The 23,627-nt window shown below is 43.8% G+C and overlaps 2 protein-coding genes across 2 annotated transcripts in view; one reads left to right on the top strand and one right to left on the bottom strand.

Moving 5' to 3' along the window:
* Positions 1-16,640, bottom strand: part of Cpsf160 (cleavage and polyadenylation specificity factor subunit 1) — an 85,997-nt gene extending 69,357 nt beyond the window's left edge. Inside the window, exons 1-4 of the mRNA XM_070530803.1 lie at positions 16,426-16,640; positions 13,767-13,943; positions 11,785-11,919; positions 3,292-3,372 (exon numbers count right to left, since the gene is read on the bottom strand). Of these exons, the coding sequence (XP_070386904.1) occupies positions 3,292-3,372; positions 11,785-11,919; positions 13,767-13,943; positions 16,426-16,440 (408 nt within the window). The 5' untranslated portion in view covers positions 16,441-16,640. The remainder of the gene's footprint in view (positions 1-3,291; positions 3,373-11,784; positions 11,920-13,766; positions 13,944-16,425) is intronic.
* A 136-nt stretch (positions 16,641-16,776) lies between these two features.
* Rpn8 (regulatory particle non-ATPase 8) lies at positions 16,777-21,609 on the top strand. The gene is made up of 7 exons (XM_070530805.1): positions 16,777-17,067; positions 17,675-17,767; positions 18,133-18,230; positions 20,315-20,395; positions 20,470-20,561; positions 20,633-20,744; positions 20,863-21,609. Exons 1-7 carry the CDS (start codon positions 16,893-16,895, stop codon positions 21,151-21,153), a joined length of 942 nt encoding a protein of 313 aa, XP_070386906.1. The 5' UTR covers positions 16,777-16,892; the 3' UTR covers positions 21,154-21,609.
* Positions 21,610-23,627: the final 2,018 nt, after the last annotated feature.

Below are 23,627 nucleotides of genomic sequence, written 5' to 3'. Positions count from 1 at the left end.
GCCCTTTTAGCTTTTTTTTAACCCATTCCACACTTTCGCCTCTGGCGTGTATGAATTAATACTCGAGAGGAACCTCACCCGGCTTTCTCTCTTTGCCCGACATCGTGTCCGCCTTCCCTGCGATTTAATTTGTTTAAATTGAATTAAATTTTCAGCATTTAGCGATCTGCGCAATTCGCCCATGCCTTGTTCTGCCTCTTTTGTGCCTCTCTACAGTCTTTCTTCCACCAGGGAACATGTTTTGTAAGTGAACCACCATTTGTTTGAGGGATAAACTTTTCGGTTGCATCAATAATAAATGTGGTAAAATATGCAACAGCATCATCTATAGCAAAATCATTTATAAAATCTCGTGGTAGATGATTCCTTAATATGCTCCCAGTCCGGTGATGGTAATTTCCATCGAGGTGTATGCAGAGTGTTCTCATGCAGAGTTACCAGGTTTATTGATGCCATTCCATTCTAGGTGAGGCAAAAGAGATGAAGCGTCAATTGCTAGATCTATCGCTGAATATGTGTTGTGTTGGACACTATAATACGTCAGTTGCTTCTTATTAAACAGGCAGGCACTAGAGGTCAGAAGAAAATTTTCAATCAATCGCCTCTCGCATCGCGAGTCTTCCCACATCGCACAAGTATGTATGGGTCAGGAAGCTGATTAATGAGGTTAGAGAAATCACTTTTTCTGTGATGATAGGGGGTATGTATATAGAACACATAGTGACCAGTTTATTAAAAAGAATTGCCCGAACTAACACTGCCTCAAGAGGCATCTGAAGGGCGACGTGTTGACAAGCTACAGACTTGTCCAAAACTATTGGAACCCAGCCGGAGGCATTAGCCTTGTCCCGGTCTTGTGAGGCGCTGGACACGCACTCTTCCGAGCGTTGCGTTTGACGTGAAGGCCTTGCCACGTCGGGCAAGACCTTTGAGGCCACCGGCGCACAAGTCGATGGTCCTTTCTTCTGGGGTGGCGGAACAGCACTAGCTGTAGCCGCCGGGGGGCCGGATGGCGTCACCGCCGCCTCACTGCGTGTGGGCCAGACAGCCGCCGGAAGCCGTTGTGTCGCCGCCCCCTGACACGTCACATCGGCAAATGTGTTCATGGGCAGGTAGGATACCCGCCTGTGGCCTCCTTGAAAGTTGCGTTTTCCTTTACTTTTATCGTCACAATTTCTTTTTCTTTTTTCCAGGATGGTCATGACCATGAGTATGCGGCGTGCTCCCCATCACAGTTTACACAGTGGAGAGTGCTCACGCGAAATTCAGAGGCATGTTCATGGTCACTGCATTTCGCACAAGTTTGGTGGCCTCGGCAGCTCTGCGAACTATGGCCGAAACACTGGCATTTGAAACATTTGAGGGGATTTGGCACATATAGTCCCACCACGGGGAGGTGGAAATAGTCAAGCTGCCTTTATGCAGCTTTTATCCTGCCATCCCTACCTCTTTGTATACATCAGTGTACTTATGTGGTAAAATAAACTTCTTCTTCTTCATATGGCCTAACACGGAGCTTTATGTAGCCAGCCTCAACAGACTTGGGCAGAACACTTGAAACAAATGTCACTATCAGGTGCTTGGTCTGAATTTCCTTGCTGTCACACCTCATCTTGATTCATTTAACACTGATGATGTTCTGTCCACTGAAGCCCTCCAGGAGTTCAGCTTCAGTAAGCTCCAACAATTCTCATCATCTGAGACAATGCCATGGGTGGTATTCATAGTACGGTGCGGGGTTACTGTTACTTGGGCATCCCCAAATGAGACTAGATTGGGCAGTTTTTCGTACTGTTTCTGGTCACGGAGCTCCAACAGAAGATCTCCGCTTGCCATCCTCAATGCTTTATAACCTGTACCAAAAACTTCCATAAGAAACTTTGAAACAAGGAATCGTGAAATTGTCTGCACTGGTTTATCTGGCTTTTCAGAATGAATGACATGGAAACGGGGAAAGGTATCTTTTTCCCGACCAAAAAACTGGAATACTTAATCGGTGCTCCCTCTTTTCAGAGGGCGATCAGGGAGTGGGGGGAAGGACTAGCCATAGGGATATGTGAAGATTTCAGCAGCAATGCCAGCCACCCATCATGAAGTCCTATAAGGGGACGCTGCAGGAGCTGTGAAATAGGTCCTGCAAAGGCCAGTGGTACGTTAACACTATAACTGAATATGACATAACCTAGGTAGGCTACTCACACAAAGGTTAACCCTTGCTGCCAGGAAATTTGGAAGTATGAAGAAGTGAAAAGAAGACAAAAAGATGAAAAGGCTAGAGAAAAAGACGAAGATTGGAGCGGAGGTAAGAAAAGGCAACTACCGATTTCCACCAGGTAGGTCAGTCCGGGGGTGCAGTCTACGTGAAGCCGAGGCCAAAGAGGTGTGTTGCCATAGCCGATGGGGCCATAAAAGTCCACACACCCGGCACTGGCTCAACCCCCAGGATCCCGTTTTCCCCAGACACCGCTAAGCCGTGCACGGTTAGACAAGGGAGGGTCCAACTCTTGTGTGCTCGGGTACGTAATGTCGCAACACACAAAATGCCTATTAACGCAGACGCCCCTGGGGGGACAGCTAAGATGACTTCAAATTGAGGTTTGGTTCAGAACTTAACTCAGTTCCATTGTGTACATATTAGCTTGATTGAAACTGATAAGCCATACATTAATCCTTATAGAAATGAATAATTGTGCCCTTATATAAACAAGTAATTTACAATATTTCTTAAACTTGCATAACTGATCTGAATCCAAAGTAGTACAGTGGAATCTCAATAAGCAGAAATCACTGAAACAGAACTGCCACTTAAACGGCACACTATCCTCATGGCTGGTTTGTTTTGTATTCATGCAATTGTATTCAGCTTTGTTTCTCAGTAAATGGAACTCTTGATAAATGAAACTAATTTCCCTGGTCCTGTGAAGTTTCACTTTAAAGAGTGCTAACTACAGTACCGTGACCTGGCACCATTACATACGCTAGAACACTCATTTTCCAGCTCTTACTGCTGTGACAGCATAATTATAGCTCTACGTGCCCCTTTAAGGCTAGCTTCTCCACAGTATGCATGCGAAACATTATGCATGGAAATTACTAAAGATTGATAAACATTCCCCATGCAATTCTTTTTAAACCATTTTTTGGCAGAGAAAGTGAGTTTCTATGCTAACAAGCTCATTGCTAAGGAAATTTATGGAGGAATTGAGTCAATTATAAAGACACACTAAATGGGAGACAAGAACACCAAGTGGAATGTTAACATGAGAGGGACTACAAGTATAAAATACTAACCTTGAACTCTTCTTTTTCAAATGACTTGATGCACACAGTCTTCAAGTCATGAGTGCTAGGATCATATTCTACCAAGGATAGCTGTAATAAATAAAGAAATCTGAAACATTTCATGATTGTTCCATTTGCGCATCGTGGTAATGAGTTACGACTAATACCACATATGATTTCCACTCCACAAAAGCTCCCTGCATAGACAGTTGAACTTTCCACTCACATTTCCTTTTCTCTTTGTTAACTAAGGCATAATACCTTGTGGTTTTTCACTGCATCTCTGATTGCATTTGTTTTTTTTTTCTCTTAGAGCATCCCCATCTTTGTACCCTGCATGTTTCTGTACACACTGTGGATAACAACAAGAAAGACTGACTCTATCCCACAGCTTCATTTACAATCTGTCCCTGCCATTATCATGAGGCAAAAGTTGACAATATGGCAAACTTTTCACACAACAAGAAATTTACTCTTTTTCGTACACTGATATGCAACATGGAAAATGACTCCCCTTCCACCGAAACCATTCAACCCTTTACCTCCAAATTCCAGACAAACGTGCCGAATTTCACTAATTTTTTTATGCAGTCAAATTTTTTTCTATGTCATTCTGATTCTGAATATATATTACATCTCTGGTTTCTGGTTAGAATTAAAACAAAACTTTAAAAAAATAGAGAAAAGGTAATCTTGAGGGCAGCTTTCCCTCAATGCCGACCGCAACTCGTCTTTGGCAGTGGGAGCAGCACAATATCGGCCTGGACGAGTCACACTGAACCAGTACGACTCGTCAGTGGCAATATTGGTAAAACCTCCCATGACGAGTACAGCTTGGGACTGGAGGTTAATGACTTAAACAGCACTACATTTGGCTAAAGACTTGTTCCATAGAAGACAAAAGCATGGCAGGACTTAATTTTAGGCAAGTATAATGCTTTCTGCTAAGATGTATACACTAAACACCCCCTAAAGGAGCAACACATATTGTTATGTAGGTAGAAGCTGGAGACTAGAAAAACTGGTGCCACCTTTTTTAATGGCAGGCAAAAAAAGAGTGTGCAGGCTGTGCTCCTTTGTTCATAACGGCAAACAAAGAGATAAGTTCGAGGACAATATTATGCAATAAAATTTTAGCGTACAATTCTTTTTCCTAATGGACAGGGATATTAACATGATCAGTAATGCTATAAGCACTCTACACCCCTGGCATCAAATAATCAAGGGTATCACCATAACTATCAAAAAAGCTCAACATTTACCTATCAGTGGAAACAACGTGCTTGTATCTTCTACACCACCTATAGCACAGTCACTTGTGTAGTACAATTACCACATTCACTGCCTTAAAAGCACATGAAAAAAATCTAAATTAGGGTGTCAAATCGGATATGAATCTAAACTGAAGAAAGGAAATAAAGGATAAGAACAAAACGAATCAACAATTTAAAGTAATGTGGAGTGACAAAATTCATTAGCCTAAACAAAGCAGCTTTTCTTCTAGTCAGACCACTATACTAGCAGCCTGTTATGACTTGCAAGATACCTTATAGTGCGAGTCAGTAGACATGCTGTTTATATAAAAACTGGCAAATCAGTTCTGTGGAATACCACAAGGTGGAGGAAATGTTCATGAAAGATAAAGTTGTCATCCACCCAAATGTACACGAAGCTACAAAAGAAACCATACGAGTTTCTCAGAAATAACGCTTCAAAGTTGAGGAAAAATTCCAGACCAGGACGAATTTTCCCTAAACTGTGAAGCGTAATTTCTGAAACACGAGTATGGGTTTCCTTTATACTAGCTTCATGCTACATTCGGGTGGATGACAATTTTATCTATCATGAGCATATAAAAACTGATGGTACCTAGGAAAGGCACTTGCATTTCCAAAATCAGCAATGCTATCTGCACTCAAACTTAGTTGAAGGGTCTCCAAATGACCACCGATTATGTTCCAACTTCGTGGGTGAGATTTCAACTCGTGCAACTCAAAAGATGAGCCTGTTGATTTTTAGCACAGTTAAGAGTTTGAGGACACCACTGATACCAGAAATTCCAGTGCCACATTACAGCAAGGAAAGAAACTGGACTGTGGTAATCAAGAAACACTTAAACCACATGCACAAAGAGAGCTGCAGGTCAGACAAAGGATGTGCTCACGGAGCAAATGTGACAGGCCAATAAAAAAAACGGTAACCATAACACTGCTGCTGCAAGGGAATGTCGCTGTCTCGAAGAGCCAAATATGTTATCTCAAGTGGTGCAGGGTGGACCATTCAAGATGTTGTGAGCAAGCACTCGAAATAAGCAATTGAAGATCATTTTGAATGAAAAATATTGCTCGGCATGCATATTGCTCCTTGCTTTTAGCCTTCTATACTGCATGGTACTCCTGTTGCTTTTAGCAATACAAGTAGAACTGTTTCGAAATTCGCGACAGCCGGTGCGAGCCACTAAGAAAGCAATATGGTTGAGCCTGATTGTTTTGGTGCCATCACTAGATGTAGGTAGAAAATGAGACTGTGTTATTAAAGCATTAGAGCATTATTAAATCTATTACAGTGTTATTAAAGTTATGAAGCCGTACTCATATTCATTCAGATATCATTAGCAACATATGCATTTTCCTGAGCCCCCGAGGCGTAAAATTTCTCAAGGTGTGCTTTTACTTTTGTGCGTGTGTGTGTGTCAAAAGTGATTGTACTACAAGTGCTTTCATTCCCTTATGGGTATCAGAATGCACATTAAATGGCATGTGTCACTGTTCAGAAATAGTTTGAAAGTGTTTCTTGGGTACCTAATAGCTTGTCATACTTGCAACTACAACAGCTGGTGTTATTTTTGTGTTCACTTCATTCCTTAAAGGGACCGTGAAACGATTTTGATGATTTTGTACATCTGTACTCAATCATTAGAGTAGGTCCTTCTGATCATTAATTCACGCATCTAAGTGCTCCCCATAAAGCGTGTAATTTATTATAAGGTTTTAAAAATGTACATTGGTGCCGATCGCAGCACACTGCTCAGTGGAATTTTCAGCTGCCCGTACCCATATGACATAAATCACCCAATTGACGTAAGTAGGGCGAGCTATCCGATTGGCTGCCCAGAGTGCGTCATCGATAATTTTTCCACCTTTACGGAGAAAAACTGATGTTCATAATAGTTGGAATTTTAGTTAATTTCTTTCCATAAAAAGTAAGTAACAGAGAGAGAATGCACAAGAACAATTTCTCACTACACTTAAGCATTTCCAACACACAGCAAGCATGTCTGCTTATTTTACAACATGCTCCATTTTGACAAGAGCTCCGCCGTCAGAGTCGGTCTGTCTTTTCATGAGCACTATGATTCGACTTTGTTGCATTGCGGACTGCAAATGTAGCGATTGGCAATATGTCAAGCGGTGACATCGTGTCCCTCAGCAAGGCAGCAGACGAGCGGACTGGCTGCAGCGCATCGGACTGCCACTATCTGATCGGCACCAGGATTTGCGGGTTTTGCGGCCGTCACTTTACACCAGAAGATTACTAATGCAATAGCGTTTCGAGAGTCCGGTATTAAGGTAAACGCAAGCGCAAGGGGACAGGGCCTGGCCATTTGACCGTGTTATTTCGTGGGATGAGCAGAAGCGCAAATGTGAATGGTCTGCACAGTGCAGCCATCTGGTGGCACAGAGCTCAACCACACACAGTAGCAGTAACGAAATGTATTCTTTGCTGCTGGTGTAAATTTTTCGTAGGAGTGAAATCGTTAACACATTTTTGTAAATGTTTAAAATGTTTTACACTTGGTTAGAGCAATATTAGCGCTTTACTTGGCTGGTTAAGCTCTCTGCCAACAGGTGGCTGGACCGCGCAGACCGATCAGGCCACTCATGTACAACTATGCTAAAGTTCCTTCATCAGCTTGAGTTTATGCTTCCAGCCATCCGTCGAAACACCCAGCTTGCCTGTGGTTACCGGAATACCAGATACGTTCGGCGCTGCCACAGAATGCTCGCAACGCATGCGGCTTCGATAGCCCTCGCTTGGGGTCCACTGCCAAGTAGCTGGCGAAGAGTTTGGAGAGGCTTCGCGCGCTCACTCCTAGAGAACCAGAAGTCGACGACACAACGTGCCATCATGATGCAGAGCCAGTGAAGGCGGAGCTTAGCCCCGTTCACTCGGCAAAGGAGTTGAGGAGAAAATGCATGATTATGGAGGAGGGTAACTTGTAATCGTTCGTAGCTCTCTCAATACGAGACGTTTCACACAAATTGTGGTGTGAATGATTAACATTAGCTGTACCCTACGTGTCTACAAAATTTGTCCGAACCATTTTAGGGGCCCTTTAACTTCATTACCTCGTCATAATGAAGTTGCTTAACTACTGCCTGCAGCATTTTGTCACTAAATTGCACTTGATGTGAAAATAAGATCACATTATTTATTCAGCACTACTGGAATTTCTTTCTTCTGGTGTGTGCACAGTAGCCCTCTATTACCTGCTTCGCTGGTAGTCGTGGGCTATCGTATCTCTCAAAAAGATCATAAAAGGAGCGACAGAAAACAGTACTCGTGGAAAAAAAAATTTTAAAGAAGTTACTGAAATGGAATAAATATTGTTACAAGCGTGAAAGTCTTTTATGACTTGGGTATGTGCCGCCAGCAGTAGTGGAACACGGGGTAAGAGAGGGAAGAAGACATTTGCCTAGCGATAACGGAACTCTTCCACTTGCTAGTTCCTGCCCATGTGCAATGCGTTTATTTGATTTAGGTACCTGGTCATAAAGGTTTGTTTTTTAATGAAACTGCTGGTTCACTGGCAAAGACATCACTTTCCGGCCCTGCTTTTCCTATTCTACCATTCTGCCTATTCTACCGCAGCACAGGTCACAGCGGCTAGATTTCGGATGTGATCAATCAGAATAGCCTTACCAAACCCAGATATGACTGCTTCTCCAGATTATAAGCACCTGCCATTTCCCTGGTGTAGTGAATCCTGTAACACAAAGATGCTTGAGGTCTCTTTCACCAAATTACGTTGCCGCATTCCCTCCCTGAATTTCTATTTACAAAGGTCGGGTTTGGTTCCCTCCCCCTTCTATTCGTTTTGTAATGAGGAGGAGACAATACATCACTTTCTTCTATCTTGTCGCCGCTTTACTGTGGCAAGAAAAAGATTGTTGGAAGTACCTTTTCGAAGAATTAGCCTGGACTTGGACAGAACCTGCTATTCTTTCGTTCAGGGCGTCCACTCTGGGATTCAGCCACAGGGATGCTTGCTTCGTTGTCCAAACATTTCTTACATAACCCAAACAAATGCCCTGCTAAATTCATTTTTTTTTTTACTTTTAAATTAATTATTACTCATTCCATATGACTTTCCCGATTTCATTTTAACAGGTAATTCTACGCTATTCAATGCTAATTCCATGGATGTTGGGAAATTTAAGCTCCATATTAATTTGGAATAATCCATCCATTTCTTGGCCAATCCCCCATCGTGGGTAGGCGCCAAATGCGTGATAGGCAACAGCAATAAAACAAAAAAAACCTCGGCTGGCGCTCAGGACTGACGGTTGCATCCCAATAAACTCTCTCTACACCGAGAGTAGCCCATAACAGAGTGGTGGAGGTGCGGGGTACACGACGTCGCCATACTACAGAGTCGCAACTGCTTGAACTGTGCCGGAGCCGCCATCTAGCCAGTCTCTCGCCGACAACAGTTATCATGCCACAGATAGAAGGACCAGACCCGGAGCCAGTTGCAACCGTGCAAAGGTCAACGCCAGTTGCTGCCGCACACCATTACATGGAACCACGCTCATTCGTGGGAAGGGCGAGAAAAGATGTGGACAAGTGGCTTACACACTACAATCGAGTGAGCCGATATATTCACTGGAACTCAGTCACGTAGCTTGACGTCATCTTATTTTAGACAGAGACCACACTGATGTGGTCTGAGAATCACGAAGAGCCCTTAACAACATGGAAACTCTTTGTTGAGGTAACAGGAAAATGTTTTGGCGACTCTGATGCCAAAAATAAACGTGTGGAGAGAACACTTTCTCAAAGAGCTCAAATTCCGACAGAGACATGCACTACCTATATAGAAGAAATACTCAAGTTGCGCAAGATCATAAACCCGCGGATGTCTGAGGAAGACAGAGTCGGACATCTTTTGAAAGGCATCGCAGAACACGTCTACAATTTTCTGATAGGTAGAGAAAACTCCGTATCCATCTCAGATGTCTTGCGTCACTGCCGTACATTTGAGACGTTGAAGATGCGTCGAAGTGCGCCCAAATTTGGAAGACTGGCAAACGTGGCAACTGTCGCCAGCGTCGATATAAGTCCGTTCACTGACCTTGCCTCTACTATTTGGAAAATAGTATGTGAAGAACTGCGGCAACACAATAAACTAGTGTGCAACACAGTTCCAATTGCCGGTTACGTACCCAGTATATCACTCAGTGCCCGCAGCACCATGCGCTACTTTGGCACCGTCTGTGTGTGTCACGGACGTCGATGTAGCTGGAACGACATGGCCACATCCGGAGACGTATCAGTCAGAACAGCGATATAGGCAACGTTTTCACCCCAGCCGTGATGCACAGAGGCGGATGGCTCCTGTTCAGCGTACTGAGGTGCCATACCCAGTTCAACGACCACTGCCGGCTGAGCGCTTTGAGCAGCATTTCGTCGAGCATCCTTTGCCCTTGTGCTACAACTGTGGTATCGAGGGCCACATCGCCAGGTACTGCAATGTGGCCCCACAACGCCGCCAGCTGCCGAGGTACGACTGATCAACAATATCTGACCAACAACACGTTAACCGTGCGTACACACATCCACGCGGTATGTCCAATGATACCCTAGGAAAGCTGCAAAAGCGTTCACTGGCCTCCGATTGGAGCTTGACACCCCCACCTGCCCCTCGCATAAGCCGGTCACCGTCACCCCGGCACCTCCACCACTCTGTTACGGGCTACTCTCGGTGTTGAGAGGGTTTATTGGGACGCAACCGACGGTCCTGAGCGCCAGCCGAGGTTCCGTTATCGCTAGGCGAACGTCTTCTTACAATGATGCGTGCATATCTGAGACCGTCTGTCGTGCAGAAGGAGCCTGCCACCTTGCTTATTTGCGCACTTTTGCTTCACAAGATCGCTCGAAGGCACGTAACGACCACCGACACCGACACGTCATATGTGATCCAGGTGACTTAGTGTGGCTGTGGACGCTTACCAGAAAACGTGGGTTGTGCGAAAAAATACTGGCACACTATGTTGGACCTTACGCTGTGTTTGACCGTACAGGTGAATTGACGTACCGCATAGCGCATCTACTTTCAAATGGTCGATGCTCTTCAAAGACTGAAGTGACTCATGTTGCACGCTTGAAGCCCTCCACCGCTCGAAATGCGGTTTGACTTGCCCAGTAGGCTTCGTCTGTGTGGGGGGATGTGTTACAAGCATGAAAGTCTTATGATTTGGGTATGTGCTGCCAGCAATAGTGGGACATGGGGTAAGAGAGGGAAGAAGATGTCCGCCTAGCGATAACGGAACCTCAGCTGGCACTCGTGACCGTCGGTTGCGTCCCAATAAACCCTCTTCACACCAAGAATAGCCTGTAACAATATATATATATAAAAGAAAAAGAAAGGAAAAGAAAGAAAGGGGAAAAAAAACACTAAGCAACCAAACCAAGTGTTGTTGCCTATAGCTTGAAATTTAGCATAGGCAACAATTGAAATTTAATGCTAAATTTCAAGCTATAGGCAACACCACGTAATTTGGTTACTTAGTGTTTTTCTCCTCTCTTTCATTTTTTTTTATTTTCTATTTATTCCTTTTCAATAATTTCTTTTTTATTTATTTTTCGTGAGCACCATTTCTTGGCACTGCTTTTATTATCTTTTTCAGGGGCACGATAGGCCATGACCATCAACGAAGCAGATAATAGAAGGGTGCTGTGCACATGGCCGTTGACACGCCAGCTGACACACGGCCATGCCACTGGCCTTGTGCACAGCACTCCTTTATTCTCAATTCTACACCCTCACAGTAAACACACCTTCTGTCGTTGCCGCATCCATGTGCCTTACCCCCTCTCCCCTTTAGAAGAACCTTACCTATATATATTGTGCCGACGAAAGCATATGTCGACTTGAAAAAGGTAAGTCCACTTGTCGAAATGTTGGCTCCCGCTTTAACAGTGTTCTCGTCTTGCTAAACATGGAACCAGGCATTTAAGTATGACTGCATTTCACTGTTTGTTGCGAGGTATCAAGCACAACTGTGCCGGCATAATTGCACTTTGGTGTAAGTGGATACATGCTACAGACCTTTCCGATCACAGAGGACGAAGTTTTGGACCATGGCAGCAGCATGTGTAAACCTTGTTCACATGCTCTCTGCAGCTTATTTCTGTACAACCAGAAAGTGCCTGCCACAGTGCAGTCTCAAACATGACAGCACTCATCAATGTTTATTTAAAAAAATGTATACAACTGACCTTGGCATCTCTGAAGCACAGAAGCAGTGTGTCTCTTGCAGCCGACAAACGAACAGCTTCCACACAAATCACATTACCAAACAAATGAAATGTGTGTGTGTGCTCCAACTTCACTCGGTGTTTCTGTTCAGCATACTGGCATAAGAAAAAAAAAGAGGAGAACAGTACATGAAAATGGCAATTCTGTCTACAGTCACAGCTAAAAATATAACATTTATAACAAATCCTGCAATACATCAACTCTAATGACCAGCATTAGCAGCTATGAATACACTCTAAGAAAAGTTTACAGCCTTTGAGTCGTATCTTGCCACACAACAATAAACGTCGTCTGTCTTGTCCTAATTTCCTTTCTTTAATGCTGTGAGCCCGGTACTTCCCAGTAACGAATGGCATGTGCGTTCTCAGCATGACACAGCATTGCCGACAGGAAAGTAGTGGGCGTGGCATTTGCAAGAAAGGAAACGCAAGCAAGGCCAATGACAATTATTGTTGTGCAACAGATATACACCCCAAAGGGTGTAAACTTTTTTTTAGAGTGTACGTGCTAAAGACATCAATCTTCTGTGACCAGCCACGTCATTCTATTTTGGGACAGGTCTAGGTGGCCCCAGCAATAGTACCAGCTCAGACTTCTCAGCAAGGTAACAGTGGTACAAAAAGTTAGGCAATGAAGCTGAAGTGCACATTAAGCAATGTAACATTCTGTAGTGAAAACAGGAGCATCAGTATCAATTCCAAGGTACTTTCACGGGAGCATGTGTGTTTGTATATGAACAAAAATGAGATCACTGCCATCCAGTGGTAGAGAAACAGCAGTTTACTGCACCTCAACAGCTCGGAGCAGTCCAAGCTGCCCCTGCACGAAAAGTGGAATGCAAAGAATCGCATAAGTTCCATGCATTACATCCTTTTTTGCTGGCATTTATGCTTAGCCAGTGAGTGCACCAGCAAGGGCACCAGCGAAGTGCAGTTATAGGCCTTTCATAACTATTGAAACGAGATAAGTTGATAATTCTACAAGAGATTTCAGCAAAAGTACATCTTTCCTGATGTGAAGTGTGCAAGCAATGTAAGCACCATAGCATCCTTGCGAGGCAAATGTACTTGATACACTTGAAAACATCATCAAATGTTGGTGGCAATCTACTTGAGAGTCTGCTTCTCAATCATGACTTCAGGCAGTGGCAGCCACAAATCCAAAAAATATGTTTTCCACCTGACCCCACAGAGTGCCGGGAAAACAGCCTTTGTTGCACAGGAAGGTTATCAGAATCATGGCTGTTTAGGCTTGTTGGTTGGACATCATGGCAAATCACAGCGTAGAAAAACACAAACGAACAGAAGAAAAGAGTGACAGATGAGCGTTAGCTACCAACAAATGTTTATTTTCAGGGACCTGTGTTTATACTGAAAGCTAAGTGCAATTACACATGCACTTAGCTCAATCAATCAACCTAAACATTGACTTGCACCTGTTTAATAGCAGCGAGTTTTCAGCCATTTACACGGGTCACTGAATAAAGAAATCTCTGTGGTAGTTAGTGCTTGTCTGCCATTTCTTCTGTCCATCTGAATTTTTCTGCACTACGATTTGTCAGGGTGTTTTTATCTTCACTCATCACCCTTGCAGCTGCTCGAGAGCATGGAATCTTTCAATGGCAGAACTTTGCCCTCGCTGCACTAGAGCTCTATCTACACCCTGCTCAATACTTCTGCTCCACTTTGACCAGCATAATGCTTTGAAAAAGTCAGTTTCTGTCAGCTCCCATTCCAGCTTCACAGCTTTGTTACATCAGGATTTGTAATTCATCCAGGTAAAGGTTTATGCACTTCTTGCAACCAACCTGATGTTCCAAGTTTCTGTGCTTTCTCTACGCACTAGACTGTGGCCGTAACTCGCACAAACCTTGCAGCTGGGTACTTACCAAGTAGTGAATTTAACACACATATACACACACACAAAAAGAAAGAAAGCTCACGTCGTTTTCAGGAACAAGGCGAAATATTTTCAGAACAGAAGAACCAGCAACGACGAGGCTTCTTTCGCGTAGGTTGTAGAAATTGCAGTACACTGAATGCTCCACACCGGTAGGAGGATGAGTTTGTTTGTACACAGCATACATGCTGGTCGACATCTTCACTCGCTCTTCGAAGTGCTGTTGAAGAAACATAAAAAAATGTTACACTATTTGGAAGTGGTGGGCAGCTGTACGTGACAAATGCCGGAAGAGAATGCTATCACATTTAATAATTCGGCACTCACTGCAGTGAATGGGCCTCCCATAGTGCAGTTGCTAAAGTGAGCCCCCCCCCCCCTTTTTTTTTTCCATGGCATATTATGTGTGCAGAGTAGTGCTAGTCAGTGGCAAGTAAAATAATGTTTGCCTCTTCACGGAGCGCCTTCCTCTGGAGCTCTCACTAATTTGTTAGTACCAGAAGGATTACTTGTTGGGCTAGTTGGTCTTGCATTGCTGATGAAAGTAATTAGAAGAACAAAAAACAACTAACACTGGAAGTCATATCATAAGAAGCCAACAAACACTGACACCAAGGACAACATAGGGGAAATTACTTGCACTTAATAAATGAAATAAAGAAACAATTAATGAAAATGAAAGTGGATGAAGAAACAACTTGCTGCAGGTGGGGAACGATCCCACAAACTTTGCATTTCGCGTGCGATGCTCTACCAATTGAGCTACCGCGGCGCTGTTTTCCCATCCACTTTCATGGGTATTTATGTTTATCCAGCAACATAGATGCCTTCAGGTAGCATGTGTGGGTTTATTGACCAGTTGCCTTCACCCTAAAAAGATCACGTTCTCGTGACGCCTGCGGCAGAAAGGATGTTCCATGTCTGCCGCCAAGGTGTGCGAGTGGTGGCGCTGGCTAACACTCCCAGGGTTCCACTAAGAAACATAAATACCCAAGAAAGTGGATGGGACAACAGCGCCGCGGTAGCCCAATTGGTAGTGCGTCACACAAAATGCAAAGGTTGTGGGATTGTTCCCCACCTGTGGCAAGTTCTTTCGTCCACTTTCATTTCTATTAATTTATCGTTTATTTATTTCATTTATTAAGCACAAGTAATTTCCCCTATGTTGCCTATGTTGTCCTCGGTGTCAGTATTTGTTGGCTTCTTATGATGTGACTAATAAAAATCGGGCCCCTCGGTTAACCCTCTTCTCGTTTAACACTGGAAGGGAAGACGAAGACCAAACACTTTGTCTTCGTCTTCCTTTCCAGTGTTCGTTGTTTTATTGTGGTAGCAATTATTTGGACACCCCAGGCGCATTTCTGCCATCGCCGTCGTCGTGAAGTTCCGCATAGAGTCCAGGAGCGATAAACTCGTCGCCGCGCGCCGTATGTGCGAGCGAAAGCATGCCAGGGTGAGCCGGCGATCAAAGCTCAATCTCGCGCACGCAAGCAAGGAAAGCGGGGAAGAAGCGCGCCGTCTTCCGTCGAGCGCAAGGCTCATGCGGGAGGGTAGGGTGGGCTGGGGTGGTGCATTTTACCGCAAGCGGCCCGGGTGTTCGCGCGTCCGCCCGGCCCGCTGCATCTTGAAAGCCATCTGCGACGGGGACGACGAGGACAGAGCCCGCCCGTGCGCTGCGCTTTCGCGGCTTTGTTCGCGTGGATGCGAGAGGCATCACGAATTCGCTGCTGCTGCGGCGCTTCCTCACTCCAGCGTTTTCACACCGAGCTTCCACAGTCATAGAGTCGGATGTGTTCATATTTGCTTGTGTGCGCGTGACACCATGCTTGTTAATTTAGTTACTGTGCCTATGTTTACAAATTTATAAGGCCGATAAAACCACTATCCTTACTTCGTACAGCTGCCCACGAATTTGCTATCGCAATCGATGCTTCGGCTTTCGGGCGAAACTGCGCCGTTTTTTGTTGCGCTAATTTCCGTCATCAGCATTCAGCAATCCCAATGCCAGGGTAGTCGGCCAGCACGCCCGTCGTCGAGACCTACGCGTTTGAAAACGGGATTGCGACGCTTTCGACCTAAAAGGTGCAGAGACGAAATTTTAATACATTTTAGTAATGCAGCACAATTTCAAAGGAAGAACAAAAAAAGTACATCGAACACATGTGCCGAACCGTGGACCTTACTGTCACGAGCGCAATGCTTTCGCGCGGCCGTCAGATTCGGTCACGGCTAGGTGACGCGAGCTGCCGCCCGATTTAACGGGTTCACCCACGTTCAGCCTTAACAGCGGCTCCTCTAGCTTTACCCATCCATCATCTATCAATACATCATCCACCCAACCATGTATGCATGTGTCGGCTGCTGCTGCTGCGACAACAGTGAGGGACCGAAGGGGTCCCCCCTCACTATAACCTAGGACCTATCGCAACGCAAACGAAATGACACAATGAGCTTCACAATCCCTACGCAGACAAGCAATGAAAAGGTGGGAACGTTTGAAAAGCATGTCTGATTAGCGATCACTCATGCAACTATAATGAACAACGGAGAGGCACAAAATTTTGACACTGATGACCGGGAAAAGCGACCATCAGAGGACTCTGGCGACTATGTATAAATGTAAAGGTAGCGCCCAACGATGCGAAAACGAGGCGGCACAGTTGTGCCTTTCTGCACCAAAGCACATAGGTCAATTTGCTTACCTTTAAAGCTTCCATGATGTAAGTTGAACGAATGAGAAGCGCCAAAAAGTTAAGAGAGTTACACAAAATACGCAGTACACACTAGGGTGGCCGTAGCGGTAGCGGGCAGCATACCGGGCCGCAGGCAGCACACGAGGACCGCACACTGTGGCACACTGCTACTGCTTTTCTTTTTCCCAGCCGTCCCAGCATATGACTCGCGATGTTAAATAACGCACAGTAATAAATCAATTTAAAATATATTTTACGTTTATTGTTATTCATAAAGGTTCACTTCTACGAAGAAATAGTTCTAATTTGTATGAATTGTTGCTTTTACATAACTTTTGCTTAGCCCCAATTGGTTTTTGTGAAGTCAGTCCTGGTGCTTGAACGAATGTAGGTGGCGTCGAAAGTGCCTCGCTGCTCCGGCTGAAAATTTGCGCCTTGTCAGCGATTGTTTTTAACAGAAATTGACGCTAGAAATCATGACTGGCACAGATCTTGCAGTCTCAAAGGTTGTGGTGCATCCGCTGGTTCTCCTCAGCGTTGTGGATCATTTTAATCGCATGGGAAAGATCGGCCACCAAGAAAGAGTTGTCGGCATCTTACTCGGCTCCTGGAAAGAAAAGGGTGTTTTGGACGTTTCTAACAGCTTTGCTGGTGAGGAATTCGTTGACTTGGGCTCATTGTAGTGTATTGTGCTGTTAATTTTAGCTAGAAACGCTACACAACCTGTTTCGTTGCCTGCAGTAACATCATTTGCATGCTAAAATTGCTTTGTCACGACGTGCGATCTCTTGTAAATATCCCAAATGCATTTCGACATACTGTGCATCAAAATCACGAGAACTGGAAAGAGGAGCAATGTATGTGAACGGCAATGTTATTGCCTTTTCGTACAGCATCGCCTTTGAGATGTATGGTGTCAACCAGCCCAAATACATGTTCACACACGTGCAATCCCACACCGGGTGCCTGTGCTGCCCTTTTTGTGTGTGTGTGCGTGTTTGTGTTTGTGTGAAGGTCGTGCTAGCTGTTGGTATATAGTTGCCTGCGCTGTTTCTTCCTTGTCGAGTCAGCAGTGAAAACAAGATCTGTTTGCTTGACGACTTACATACTTCAAATTACGGGACCAGGTGTCATCTGACATTTCTGTACATGTCATGACGTATACTTTACGAGCCGCGTGTTGTAGTTGATTCGTGTTTGGTCGACGAAAAGAAGTCAATATAGCACATTCACGTTGCCACTGCTTTCTGTTTTACAGTTCCATTCGACGAAGATGACAAAGACAAGACTGTCTGGTTTCTGGATCATGACTACCTCGAAAACATGTATTCTATGTTCAAGAAGGTGAACGGTAAGGCTCTTACCCGCCGCGGTAGCCAAGTGGCTATGGCGTTGCGCTGCTGAGGTCGCAGGTTCGGTTCCGGCCGCTGCGGCCGCATTTCGATGGTGGCTAAATTAAAATGCTATAACGCTCGTGTAATTGGGTCGGTGCTCGTTGAAGAACCCGAACTGTTCAGAATTCATTCGAAGCCCGCCTCTACGGCGTGCCTCGTATTCAGATCATGGTTTTGGTATGTAGAACCCCATAATTTAATTTTAACAGTAAGGGCCTCATAATGGTCATGTAGTTACCATTTGTGACCTACATACAACCATTAAAAGGCATGTGTTGTGAGTGCCTGTTATCCATCACATGCCTTTTATCTTTTTTTGTAGCCCGGGAGCGCATTGTTGGCTGGTACCACACTGGCCCAAATTTGCACCCCAGCGATATCCCTATCAACGAGCTGGTGCGAAGGTACTGCAGCACTTCTGTAAGTACCTTCTATTTCATATATAGGATAAGGATCCACATATTGGTAGGCTGTTTGAACTTTAGAAACTGTGTCAGTTTCTTTAAAAGGTGTTATCTGAAGGTGTTGCAGGGCCCCTTTAAGGCATATATTTGTATATCATACTTATTGCAATCCTCCTTCAAGCCCAATCAATTTAGTGAAACTCCTACAACCAGTGCAAACCTTGCAGAACCATTAACAGAGGAAACCACCACGGTACTGCCGAGCCCACTATACATAGTTTGCACATGTGTCACTTAGAGTCCCTTCTGCAAGCGTGTGCACCATTGCCAGGTACATAGCTGCTCCCACTGCTGTGTTGTTGTTGATTCAAGGTTCTTTCTTGTGTCTGATCATGCCAATATATGCTATTTTCAGTTGATGCACGAGAACTAACAATGCTAAGAAGCCAAACTACACTGAACCAGGCTTATATAGGTGTGCACTGTTTACCAAAAGTGATAAAAGGACAGCGCTATACCCTAATAACACAGGTGCACAAAAAAAAGTCGGTGCTTAAGTCTAGCCTAGATAAATCAGAATCATTTCCAGAGCATGTGTCACATTTCTCCTTTTTTAAGAAATAGATTCGTGGTTAAGGCCAACGCAAGACAGAGATGAAAAAAGTGAGGCGACAAACAACGCAAGTGAGCGCCCTGTTTGTCATTAAACCAGCTTGCTGCTTGTCTGAACACATTCAGATGTTAATAAGCCAAAGCTAATTTGGACCTACTGGATCACATCCAGCCGCTGTAGTTATGCCCAAACACATGGAAAGCACGGAAGGATCGCTGCATGCTTAAAAGGTTTAGAGCTTCTTCACGAAACAAAATATTTGTTTCACACAGACTGGAAGCACTTCCAAACTCAAGGACAGGAGCAAGCACCTGATTTAAAGCTTGTGCTTCACACACAACGCCATGCATGTACAGTTGAACCTGTGTGAGAAGCAAGCTGTCTATGAGGAAAGAAAGTTTTCACTGCCGCATGCGAAGGCACGTGCTTTCATTACTTAATCTCGCTGAGGTTGATGATAAAGCATGACAACAGGTACTTTGCCAGGTGATTTGTAGCCCTTCCTTTCTTACAAAGTGATGTAGTTTGTAGAGAGCACCAGGTAATTATAATCGTGCATGTGCCTCATGGCTGGCAGCACCTGGGGGCCTGGAGTTGCATCTGCACCGACGGGAGTTTGTACAGGTCCATGCCGTCGCACATTTCAACCTTTTCTTCGCAGCGAGCCCACATTAGCCCCACGAGTCTATACATGTACGAAGGGAGAAATTCGTGACTTTAGACTAGCCATCGCACAGCTCCTAGGACCATAAACGTGCAGCATGTACACATCAAAGCAAACGGCAAAGACGCAGCTATACAGGCGGGATATCCAGCAATGGCAGACGGTCAGGAGACAGCAGATGTGACATCACATGCAAACTATGTATACAGCATTTCTTGAATCTGACGTATAGAACCATGTTGTGCTTTCTCTCTCTTTCTTTTTTTTTTTGCAACTATTAGAACGAATGGGTATTAGCTTCAACACTTTATTACTCAGTGACCTGCGTTTTTATTATAATAAACTTCAGAAAAGGATTGCGCTTATACTTTATTTTCTTATGCAAATCTTGCAGCAAAATAGCATGTTTTGGTCCACACAGTTCACCAGTGCCCTTAGTATGCCATTGCGTGCCTGTTTCATATTGAAAAATCAATAACTACCAATACATACGTGTTTCGTGATTGGAAACATGAAATTGTGCCATGGGTTTATTGTTATAAGTCTACATAAACCATGCAAGCAACGATGCCCAGTGTTTATTGAATGGCATGAACCCAAAAAATGCAGTCTTGTGATGTTTGAGTGAAACAATAACAGCTTTTAAAATTGTTAGAATAAAAATGCAGGTCGTTTTTTTTTTTATATATATATGCCATCATTATTCTGTCACCCTTAAACCACAATGACACCTAGGCCTATGAAATTCTTAGTTGCATAGGCATGTGACCTGAGTGACAATTTTGGTGTGCTTCAGGACTCAACTATAGTTTTGTCTTTTTAGGTGCTTGTCATCATTGATGCTCAGCTGCTCTCTATCGGTCTACCTACGGAAGCATACATAGCTGTTGAGGAAGTTCACGATGTGAGTGATCGTTTGTGGGAAACTGACCTTGTCACCCATTGTTATGAGCTACAGAAGCATCGGTTTGTTTCCAGGATGGCACTCCGACCACCAAGACATTTGAGCATGTACCCAGTGAAATTGGAGCAGAGGAAGCTGAGGAGGTTGGGGTCGAACATTTACTTCGGTGAGCTCAAGACTGCATATTAAACATTGCATCTCATGTGTTCAATGCATCACTGGTGTGTTCGTGTGCAGTGACATCAAAGATACCACCTTGGGCACTCTCTCACAGAGGATAACCAACCAACTGATGGGTTTGAAAGGACTTCAAGGCCAGGTGCACCACATAAGAGAATATCTGGAGCAGGTGAGTAACATGGACATTAAGTGACTGTTGGATAACCATTGCTCTGTAGTAGTAGTATTTTTTTGTTGTGGGAATGTAGAAAAGTGGGATTGTTGAATGACTATTGCTCTGGATGCAGGTGGTAGTGGGTACACTGCCAGTCAACCACACCATCATCTACCAGCTACAGGACATATTCAACTTGCTCCCTGACGTGGGTCTCCAAGACTTTGTGAAGTCTCTTTATATCAAGACAAATGACCAGATGTTAGTTGTGTACTTGGCATCCTTGGTGCGCTCAGTGGTGGCCCTACATAACCTCATCAATAACAAGATTACCAATCGTGATGCTGAGAAAAAGGAGTCAACGAAAAAAGAAGAGCCGAAGGAGAAGAAACCTGAGGAGAAAAAGAAAGAAGTCAAGGCGTGAGCCACCCGTTTTTGAGCAGCTGGCCTCCTCATGCTCCTACTTGGATTGGCTGCCTCCTGGCACATCCACGTGGCGACCAAGTCTCATCGAAATGGGCCTTGGTCTACAGGATGATAGAGCCAAGTGGCTTCCTGCTCATAAGAGTTGCGCACGAGTAAAAATGAAATTAAGCACCCAGCGTGACGCCTGATTGCGTGCTTCTTGCTTACTCTAGCTCTTCTAGGCTCCCAGCTCTGGTGCCTGCTGCTAGGCACGCCCGTCATCCTACTACATTGAAAACGTCGAAGAAACATTTGCAGTTGAGAGCAAGTTGGGAGCAGTCGCTTCTTGCAAGAAAACATTAAATTGTACTTTACTTTGGCCATTGTGTGTAATGAAAATTGAACTTCTGTTATAGTATTTTTTTTGTACTTGTAGGAATGGTAACTAATTAAACGACAGTTCCTTGTTTCCTCAGCAAGTAGCTTGTTTTTTGTTTGCATTATTTATTGCTTAATTATATGTTTATAAAGATATTAGCTTGCCTTATCCGTGTGTGTGTGCATGCGTGTGTCTCTGTAAATCAATTATAGCTTCATACTACCAAACACGTCACACATTGGTTTAACTATTTGCTTATCTTGCAAGCATTAGTTGTGTTAACTTGGCATAAGAATTTGTGCAGAGTAACATAGGGAAGTGATAGAAATTTAGTTTAAGCAACTTTAAGGGTCAAGCTTGTTTCTAGGAAAATCTTTCACAACCTCTTTATGCCATTACGCATTCCGTGCTGTCCAAGCATCCATGAAGAGTACTGCAGATTTCAGTACTATCCACTTGTAATGATAACTACTATAGCAACGGGCTTTGCCTATAAAACTATACCTTGTGTTCCATGTAAATAAAATATAAATTATAAAATAGAATGGTACACCTTAAATTAATGAGGCCAATGGTATAGTTTGTAGTGTTGAATCAGTGTTAAAATTGTTAATTATGACTCATTAACAATGTTCAGTTTCTGATACACAGACAATAGCTTCTTTTAACACCTACTTCCACTCTGGCTTTATGACTGATAACTCAGTAATCTGTTTTTGATTCTGAACCATACCCTCCAATTGACAATATATTGCTGTCTCCTAAGGGTGTACTTCATCCTAAACTTAGACACCAAGAAGTCATGTGGTCTTGACGGTATCCCGACAGTTTTTCTCATTTCATACTCTTTGATGCAGCAGATATCTAACAATTATCTTTAGAACATCTCTCTCAAACGCCACCCTCTCTCCCTCATGGAAACTTGCTTCAATTCTCCCCTTATTTAAGTCGGGTAACATTCAATTGTTATTTAACTATAGGCCCATCTCTTTAATGGCACATTCATGTAAATTACTTGAACACATCATCTTTAAACATATTATGGAATTTCTTGGAACTAACAAAATTGTATGCACTTTCCAGCATGGTTTTAAACATGGCCTCAGCACTATAACACAACGGACAGGATTTGTTCACGACGTTAGCAGCTCTTTAGACATAGGTGACCAGATTGATGCTATTTTTATAGACTGCAAAGGCCTTCGACACTCTTACACCCTAAACTTATGCACAAGCTGTTTGCTATACTTGAAAATGCATCTTTGGTTGACTGGATACTGGACTTTCTTTCCCAGCGCTCACAATATGTACGTTTCAATTCTACCAACTTGCCTTTGATGCCTGTTTCATAAGGCGTTCCCCAAGGCTCGACACTGGGTCCCCTTTTATTCCTGCTTTATATTAATGATCTCCCCCTACACACCTTCATTAAACTACGCCTTTTTGCAGACAGTTGCACTTTATATCATACAATTAAATCTCCTACTGATCATGTTGTCTTTAACAATTCTGTCGCTGACTTCTGTAACTAGTCCAAAGCATGGCAAATGAATATCAACTTTTCCAAAACTGCCTCCATGTCTTTTGCACAATGCTCATGCCATTCCTTCTTTGCCTATGCCTTTAATGATATTACTTTAAATAGAGTGTTCGAATTCAAATATTTAGGTATCCTACTAACACAATTTGTCATAGTTGATACACATCGATGTTACCTGTAACAAGGCCCTTAAAAGACTAGGTTACCTGCACTGCACACTGCGTCTTGCTCCTCCAGAAACTAAACTTCTAACATATAAAACCCTCATTCACCCCATCCTCAAATATGGCTGCATTGTATGAAATCTATATGAACACTGTGACGTCGAAAAACTAGAATCTGTGCAAAAGAAGGTAGTGCGTTTTGTTTGTAGGAGATATGACAAGGACTTTTCACCGTCTAATTCTCTTCCCCTACTCTGTCTTGCTCCTCTTGCAGAGTGTTGCAAACTTGAATGCCTAAAAGTCCTTCACACGTTAACCAATTCTTCTCTCTAGATAACTATTTGACTTTTTCTAAAGCCTCATCTATGAGGAGTATCCACGCCCTAAACATTTCAGCCTTTTTTTTTTTT

Source organism: Dermacentor albipictus, chromosome 1 (assembly GCF_038994185.2).
Source record: "Dermacentor albipictus isolate Rhodes 1998 colony chromosome 1, USDA_Dalb.pri_finalv2, whole genome shotgun sequence".
Lineage (NCBI taxonomy): Eukaryota > Metazoa > Arthropoda > Arachnida > Ixodida > Ixodidae > Dermacentor > Dermacentor albipictus.
This window is presented reverse-complemented; position numbering and strand designations above follow the sequence as displayed.